The following is a 9,286-nucleotide window of genomic DNA, read 5'->3' on the forward strand; positions in this document are numbered from 1 at the left end:
TAGCAATCTGGTATCGTCTCTGCAGTGAGGCGATCCCAGGTAACATACAAATCCTGAATTATTCCAGAAATTAGTATGTTTAAAGCATCAATTTAAGTGCTAATTGCAGTAGTAATGAGAAAAAGCAGTACTACTGTGAGATTTGCATCTACTGCCCCATCAGTATGCCTGGAACGGCTGCTGACTGGCAGAGGATTTGGCTGCTAATTAAATAATTGTATGCATGGCAGTGTTCTCGTCTGATTCAATAGATGAAGATTAATCCTCAGATAAATATGTTTGGCTGGTATTGAAATGTCTTAGCAGCTTCTTCAAAAATAGCTTGTGTGTATGTGGTGTGTACGTTCATACTGTGAATGACTCTATGCCTCTATATGTCTATGTTTGTAAATACAGATGCATATAAGAGGGAAAAACATAATGCCTTAGCATCATATAAGGAGAAAGTTTCATTTCTGTGAGTTGGGAATGGCCGTATTGGGTATAGCAAAGCCATGACTGTATTAGGCAGGTCATTGCAAATGTGAAGCATTTATACCAACATTTTATATTCTTTACGGCATTTTTTTCAGGAAAAAAACTATTGTAGTACCTTGTAGAGAATTAAAATTCATATTGAGACTGCCTGTTGAGTGCCTTCATATGTAAAGTCCTTCAATGCACACACAGGGGCCAATCAAGAGAAAAATTCTTCAATAAATAATGCAACTTTATGATATATTTTCTATAATGAAACAATATAAGATTACAGAGTGTAAGCCTAGCATTCTGGCATCAGACCTGAACAAAGTCAAATAAAGTGGTAAGTACACCACTAAATTGCCAAAACCATTCTTTTCCTAACAAACCTTTTACTTCTCACTCACAGTATATGGAACCTATATCTTAAACCTGTTACTAGCATGAAACTGGTAAAAACAGCTTGAGCTTTACGTACATTTGAGGCAGACAGGAAAAGGAAGACATTTCACATTTGGAAAGAAGAAAATGTCTTTTAAGCAGATGATTGGTAATTTTTAAATAGCAGCTCTTGAAGCTGCTTATGGATTTGGAATATTAGGCTAAGTCCTGGGGAGACAGATTATTGGCAAAAATGCTAATGATGTTATCACAGGTTCATGAAGAATTTCTCATGTGTTTATGATTTGAATCTATGGGTGTGGTAGGTAAACATATATATAGTATATATGTACATGCACACATTGGGCATGTGTATCTATTTAAAAGGAGATAATATGCACTTGTGTCATCCTATACAGCAAAAAGCAGTAAAATTGTCAAGAAATACATAAGTGACGTGAGAGCCTGAGTTTAACTTTCCAAAAGTTAGTTATAATCCTAAACCTCATTGAAAGTCAGCAGGGCTTTAAAAGCTGACAGCCTAAATTCAAAAACTATTTAGACTGTAACTCTGATCTTTGGCCTAAGCTCCATGTTTGTTTCAGTGATTCATTCTGAATCATATTTCTTTAACAAATCTTTTTCAGTTTCTAAGTCACTTAGGCATTAGGCACCTTTTAAAATACTAAGCTGATACTTATATTACTGAAAGAGAAAAAAGAAACCTCAAGACTGAAAAAATTATTATCCCTGCTGTAGTATTATCTGCTTTTACTCTGGTAGTATCTGTGTTCCTATAATCTTCTTTTTTATTTTCAGTTGCTACTACTTGACTTTTTTCCTCAGTAAGAAAAGCATTTCTTCATTTTTCTCCACATTGCATGGATGATAAAAAGGCAGCCTGCTGTCCATACTGTATCAATGATCAAGCAATACTAACTTTGCCTTTAATTTTCAAATACATAAGGCCTGGAGAATGACATATTACGACTACTTTCTTATCTAATTAGAAAGTTACTCGGAGTTACTTTGTTTTGTTTCCACTGTAAAAGCTACATGAGGACATGACAGCCTTTGACAAATAGAATATGCTGGGGTTGTACAGTATAAACCAGACCAAATCATAGCCTTCAACAGAGCGACAGCTAATGCCACTAAAGGAGTTAATACATTATGATCTCTGCTGAAATTAAACTTTGTTCTAACATAACTGTAACAGGTCTTGTCCTCTGAGATAGAACACATAAAAGTTTTCCAGGTAAATGATATCTAAAGTATAACCAAGGGGGTGATCACCGGGTTGGTATATATTAGGATGCCTCTACTGAACATAGCAGAAGTACGCTGCTTTGGTGCAGGGAGAGTTTCACACAGTAGGTCTGTACAGTTCCTACAGTAAGCTTCATCTTAAAAACCTTTACATTAAACAGAAAATCATTTTCCAGTTAAGGTGTTACTACTCAAGTTGTCTCATCCAGTGTGATCTGCTGGAGGTGATATTAGTAGTGTCTTGTGTGTTAAAGGTAGCAAAATCCTGGCAACAACTATTTAATTAAGAATGTCTGTGGTGTTTTTTCTCCTTCAAGGTGCTGACTTTTTTCCCCCTTTTCCCTTTCAGACTTGGGACAAAGAGGGATATCTTTTCCCTTAACGTTCTAGCTGTTTGTTTTCTGTTACAATTTTCCTGTCCTTTCTTAGCTAAGGCACTATTAAGAACATCAGTGCAATTCATCAGTGTCCCCTGCTCTTACACTGCAGATCCTGAGTGCTCACAGCTGGCCCTCCCCACTTTCTCCATTGAACAGACACAGCTGTTCATGCAGCACACAGAAGAGGGAAGAGAGAGATTAGTTTTAGCCTAAATCGGTTTTCTTATTTAGTTCAGCCAGGCTCTGGTAATGCAGCCATTTTAATCCAACGTAAGTCTGCGCTGCAGCCAAAATGGGTAGTCCTGCCCTCCCCATGCCATTTTCACCTCTCCTGACCTGGCTCGCTGCACAGCTGCACAAATGCTGTGGCTGGTTTGGGCAAAGAGGTGGGAACAAGCATCTGGGGACGAGGGAGGAGGGATCGTATCAGCCTTCTCGCTGACAGTCAAAATGGCCTGTAGCCAAGTGGATATGTGAATACTTGTGCCAGCAGGGGAGGAGGCTGGACCACTTCTTTCAGTGGCACTGATGGTTCATGCTTATTCAGAGTACTCACAGGATTAGAGAATATGCTTCCACAATCAGCTTTAAGCTGATCTAAGTTCATGCTGTCACCAAAATGATTAGCAAGCTGATCCTTCTAGCTGCACAATCACAGCATGGTAGTGCCAATGTATCGGGGATGGAGGGGGGGACAGCTAGCTGGCAAGGAAGGTGTTGGAGAGAGGGACAGCACCGCCTTTTCCTACAGCAGTGTGATCTTAGGGCTGCTTCCCTGGCTGCTGTATTCTTAACTATGTGTTAACATACACCATTATTGTCAGTATAAATCATGGCAACAATGTCTCCAAAAATCAAAATGAGCTTTTATTAGGGCTCTATGCCTTCCAGCACAGAAAAAGTAATCAGAGACACATCAGGCAGAATCTAAATGAAAATAGATTTTGTTGAAACACAAGAGGGTCAAATCAATATGTGAAAAATAAAATATACCTTAGTCTTTTTCCAGATAAAACATTTTTGTTCCAGGACAGTATTGCCCATGCAACTATGGCTACCCTCTTCATTCCCATAAGTTCCCATTTTGACATCTGCTGGCTCTTATAGATCAATATTCTTCTTTCCTTCTTCTCCTTCCCACCCTCTAGCTTTTCATATGCGCTGTTTGAAAGCATGGGTGAATTGCTGATTCCTGTTTTGTTTTGGGGGTGGAGGGGAAAGAGGGCAGGGCAGAGGGTGGTTCTTGGTTTTTTGTTTGTTTTTCTTCCAGTGCCAGCCTCACCTATCTTTTTCAGCCAAAGTGAGGCCACAAATCACTGCCTCCATTCCACAGCTCATTTTCCATTTCTTCTTCCTAACAAATTTCATTGAGTGAACATGCTGATTTTCTTTTTACTAAATGAAAGCCTGCATTACTCCCCTCCATTTTTGTCACAGCTTCTCAGAGCTGCTTTTCCTTGTCTAATGGAGACCAAAATGAGATACACGTAGGGCTGCATTTTCAGGATGCCTCTTTAAGGTTGAAGAGAGTGTCATGTTCAGCTACACAAACTGTATGCTTCTAACAACAGTTCTCTGTACAAGGATGAGAGAAAGTTGAGGGCCCATTGCAGTTCATGAGAAACCACAGAGACTTAAGATTCCTCAGGAGGATTGTAAGAAGGAAGGTTCATGAAGATCGATGCAAAAAACCTTTAAAAAAGAAAATCTAGGGATGACTTTGGATATGCAGTTGAACTTTTGGTTAATTATCTGAACTGATCCTCTGAACTCTCTGAGGTTTGCCCATTGCTAATTAGCACTGCAGTGACTTGTTCTTTATGGATTATGCTAAGGAAGTTTAATTTAAAACTTAATTATACTAGTTTTTAAGTGGCTTATAGGGAAAAAATACTTTAATCAGGAGTGGTAAGGAATTTTTCCTGTGCTCAGACATCAGTAATCTTAGTGAGGCATGTGTAACGTGCTTGAGGAGTTTCACATTTGTTTTATTTTCTTAGAAGAAAGTAGAGTAAGAGGTTAACAAAAAGTATTTTATGCTTATGATTGAGAGGCATAAGATTATATATGATATTCTAATATATAATAAAATATTATTAATATAGAATAATTATGTAGACTGCACATTGAATTGTTATTGTTACAGTGACAATAGTCTGAGTTGTATAGATTGTCTTGTAATCCACAGGGATCTGTTTTTTCTACAGGCTTGGAATTTCTTGTGCCGTTTGCCAATTCTAAACGTCAGCCTGAGCATTAAGGGCTGTTGGGATGACCCAGTTCAGCCACAGAACGAAGTGCCTGTTCCTTCTTTGACAACAGACACACGAGATGACAAAAGATGGATTAAATTACATGCTGATCAAGAGTATGTGCTCCAAATAAATCTGCAGAGAACCCAGATGGGGTATCAGGTAGATTAATTTATCATTTCCTTCCCAAGTGCACAAGTTTCCAATAATCCATTTACATTATCAATAATGCTTTATACAGCATAACAGGGGTTTTTATGGTTTAAGTATTATGTAAATTATGAACACTTTCAAAGACTTTTCTGTGTTAGTAATGAAGCAAATGTGTTTTCAGGTTGCAGTAGGATAGTGAACAGACTCTTAATGTAAAATCCTAGACCAATTCAAGTCAATGAAAGAAGTACCTTTTTTTTTTTTACAAACCAGAAACTCATAAAGTCATATGCTTGGGTACTATAAGCAGTGACAGCAGAGATGATAACTTCACAGGCAGTACTTAAGTACTCACCAGCCCCAAACTCCTACCACTCATACTCTTGCATATGCTGCTTCCCCAAAGCAGTTTATAAGCTTCCCCATTATATTCACATGTACCTCCAAACTGCATACCAGACCCATACCTACAAATATGTTTCTACTCATTACACATCCTCAGGCCCTTACTGAGGATGTTTTCCTCACATTTTGCATGTGAAGCTTTTTTGAACAGCTCCTAGAACAACTTCTACGTACAGTTCTTTTCCACGCCCAAATTTCAGTCCCACCCCTTTGCCCAGTTAAAGCACACCCCATTTCCTCTTGGGCTGGTCACCTCACTGGGCCCTCAACAAGTCTTCATGTGCCAAGCCAGAAACACCAGCAGCTGCACAGGTTTCCAACTGCTCTGCCCATAGCAGCAGTAACTCGCTGTACCCGTTTGTCGGCTCCTGGAAGAGTTAAGGGCATGCCTCCTGCATTCAAATCAGGCACTGCTGACACTGTAGCTATCACTTACTTATAGATGCATTTTTTTGTCATTTGCATACCATGAGTGGCATATGGACCACTATCATTATAATTTTGCTAATGGATCTCTCTAACATTTCAAACAACTAAGCATGATAATTGCCAGCATTTTTGTTAAGATATGAAGAGTTCAAGATATAAGCAGAGAACAGTTTTAGGTGTTAGTTCTGAGACTCTTAAGACAACTTCATTTTGATAAAAATAATAACAGAGATAATCCTGACGTTAACTTACATTAGTTAAAGAATTATATTTGAAAAGTATTCTTCTTTCCCAAAACTCTTCTTGTCCTGACTACAGCAGGTTCACCATAGCTTCAAGGGGAGATTGTCTCAGTTGTAGGAAGGAAAAAGGGTCAAAGCTCCTCCATAAGTCGTTCTATTTGCAGTGCCGGTTACTGACAGAGAGTTTTCCTCACCAGAAGCCACTGAAAAGAAGGGAGCAGGAGCATTTCATGCAGTGATCACTGTTTTATAAACCTCTCCTAGAATTTGATCCCTCTTTTTGTAAGAAACAGCTGGATCAAACTGTTTCTGAAGCTTCATTGCTATGGTGGTGCTTTTTCTTCTGTATAAATCTTCAGTAAAACCTTTCCATTTACAGAACATGAAATAAATGCTGATTGAGTGTGCTATTGTATCTTCAGCTTGCAGCAGTAAAGTCACTGTCTTAAAGAATCACTGACATAATCTTTCCTTTTGCTATATCAACCTCAAATAAAGCCTTCAAGTGCTGTTTTTGTCTTTATATTAATCTTGAACAATATTGTCTAGCATTATTTAAAGACACAAAGGTTTACAATTAACCCTTCTGCAGAGAATAGCATTTGGAATACATTAGATGAAGTTACAAAAGGGGAACGGTGTTTCCATTCAGGGTTTAATAACTTACAAAATAAGTGGAATAGTATCTTGTATTCTGGGTTTTCCTCTGTGGACTGTGATGTTTTGGGGTTTTTTTTCCCCTCAAATCCTCATCTGGAAAGAAATGACAAAAAATTTTAGTCTGGCTAAATTATTGTCCTATGTAAAAATTCACAACAATGTGTTGTTGAGGTGTTTTTCATTCAAGGAAGAACGGCATTTTGGAAAGGTGATTTCTTGTTTTACTAAACTGTTTCTTTTCCCCAACAGGGAAAGCAAGATAGTAAAGCAGTGGCTCCTCGATTCCCCAAAGTTAAAGATGAAGGATGGTTTTTGATACTGGGAGAAGTTGATAAAAAAGAACTGATCGCCCTGAAGAGAACTGGATATGTCAGAAATCGAAATACAGTTTCTATTGCTTTTTATACTCCAGAAACTCCTGGAAAGTATGACAAATTTACAAATTAAGTTCTCTTAATGATTGGCTTTTCCAAGTAGTCAAGACCTAATTTCCAAACTAATGGTTCTGCTTTTTACATTTTAGGTGTATCTACACATTGTATCTCATGAGTGACAGTTACCTTGGCATGGACCAACAGTACGATATTTATCTGAATATTATACCGGCTAGTGTGTCAGCACAAGTCCCAACAGAGGTGTCTGATGCTGTAAGTCACCTGGCTCTAAAGTAAGGTGGTATGAAAAGTCCATTCAAAAGAACTAGTCTTGCAGCTAAGACATCTGGTCATTCTGGACATCCAAAAATGCATTTGCCTTAGTGGAACCAACTTCAAACCTCAAGACAACTAGGAAATTGAAAGTGACTACTGTATTGACTCTGGTAACACAGAGTTAGCCACAGTGGCCTTACTCCTTTATGAAGATTTGTCTTTTCTTGTTTCATCTTTCTTCTTTCAGAAGTCATAATGTTAACTGAATTTTGACACATCAAAATAAAAGACTAAAATATATTGTAATTTGCGCAAATTTAGGGCTATAGTCTGCATTTTGAAAAGTGTTCTGTAGCCTACGTATTAATGTAGTTTATATAGTCAACTTTTTTAATTTATAGGAAAAAATACAAAATTTCATCTAAGAACTGCTGAAAATATTGATGGATGTGTTATAGTTCATGTTTAATAAAAATAAGTCCATAAGAATGTTTTGCATTAGATTTTTCAGTGTAAAATGAGAGATACAAAGTAACAAAATCCTCCTCTCACGCATACTACATTTTCAAGGCGATAATCTAAAGGAAAAATTTCATAAATTCATATTAATTATATATGCAGTAAATCTGGTTATAAAGGCATGCTAAATAGTATAAAATATTTCCAGTATAGCAATGATGTGATTTATATATAAATCATAATTAAAGTTTATCCTTTACATGGATGTACATACATATATATATATACACCATACATATATATTACATATTTACAATTTCTTTAGTGTTTTTTCCTGAATTTTGAAGGACTAGGGCGTATAAAATCAGGTGTCCTGGTCAAGGGTTCAGTGCTAAAGTGGGCAACTACATTCTGTAAATAAGGGAGAGTGAGGCTCCAAAAACAGCATTTCCAACAGACGGCTTGATGAGCAAGGAAGAGTTCTGTCAGACGAGAGGTAGTGTCTAAGAGATGCCCAGCTCAGTGATAGTACCATGGAGGCACTTACATCTGCAAGACATAAATCTGAAGGGAGAAGGTAGCAGCATCTATCTTCTGCCCAATACAGTGATGAGACTGCTTACCTCGATCTACACATGCTGTCAGTCCTCTTCTCAACTTCAAGGGGATGGAAGATGCTGAGCAAGTACTTGGAGGCAACATACTGCAAAAACACCACGTATCTTCATTCAGAACTTGCTCAGCTTTGCATTTAGCTGATAAGCATTACCTCTCTGAGGAATCATTTTGCTATCATTTCCATTGTGTTTCACCAGAGAGGGCTCGGGGGAGACCTTCTTGCAGCCTTTCAGTACTCAAAGGGAGTTTATAAGAAAGATGGGGACAGACTTTTTAGTAGGGCCTGTTGCAATAGGACAAAGGGTAATGGCTTTAAACTAAAAGAGGGTAGATTCACACTAGATGATATACAGAAGAAATTTTTTATGATGAGGGTGGTGAAACACTGGAAGACGTTGCCCAGAGAGGTGGTAGATGCCCCATCTCTGGAAACATTCAAGGTCGGGTTGGACAGGGCTTTGAGCAACCTGATGTAGTTGAGGATGTCCCTGCTTACTGCAGGGGACGTTGGACTAGGTGACCTTTAAAGGTCCCTTCCATGATCCTATGAAAGAATACAGCAGAGTTGTTGTTGCCTGGAAGCTTCCCAAAAAAAAAAAAATTACACTGGTGGTGCTGCACCCACATAGAATCACAGCATGGTTGAGGTAGGAAGGGACCTCTGGAGGTCATCTGGTCCAACCCCCCCTGCTCAAGCAGGGCCACTTAGAGCTGGTTGCCCAGGACCATGTCCAGATGGCTTTTGAGTATCTACAAGGATGGAGACTCCACAACTTCCCTGGGCAACCTGGGCCAGTGCTTGGTCACCCTCACAGTAAAAAAGTGCTTCCTGCTGTTCAGAGGGAACCTCCCGTGTCTCAGTTTGTGACCATTGCCTCTGGTCCTGTCACTGGGCACCACTGAAAAGAGCCTGGCTCTGTCTTCTTCAC

The 9,286-nt window shown here is 38.6% G+C and overlaps 1 protein-coding gene across 1 annotated transcript in view; it reads left to right on the plus strand.

Annotated features, from left to right (window-relative positions):
* Positions 1-7,744, plus strand: part of ASCC3 (activating signal cointegrator 1 complex subunit 3) — a 270,969-nt gene extending 263,225 nt beyond the window's left edge. Inside the window, exons 39-41 of the mRNA XM_059828883.1 lie at positions 4,697-4,903; positions 6,880-7,055; positions 7,154-7,744. Coding sequence (XP_059684866.1) covers positions 4,697-4,903; positions 6,880-7,055; positions 7,154-7,301 — 531 coding nt within the window. The 3' untranslated portion in view covers positions 7,302-7,744. The remainder of the gene's footprint in view (positions 1-4,696; positions 4,904-6,879; positions 7,056-7,153) is intronic.
* Positions 7,745-9,286: the final 1,542 nt, after the last annotated feature.

This window comes from Gavia stellata, chromosome 2, assembly GCF_030936135.1.
Source record: "Gavia stellata isolate bGavSte3 chromosome 2, bGavSte3.hap2, whole genome shotgun sequence".
In the NCBI taxonomy this organism is placed as follows: Eukaryota; Metazoa; Chordata; class Aves; order Gaviiformes; family Gaviidae; genus Gavia; species Gavia stellata.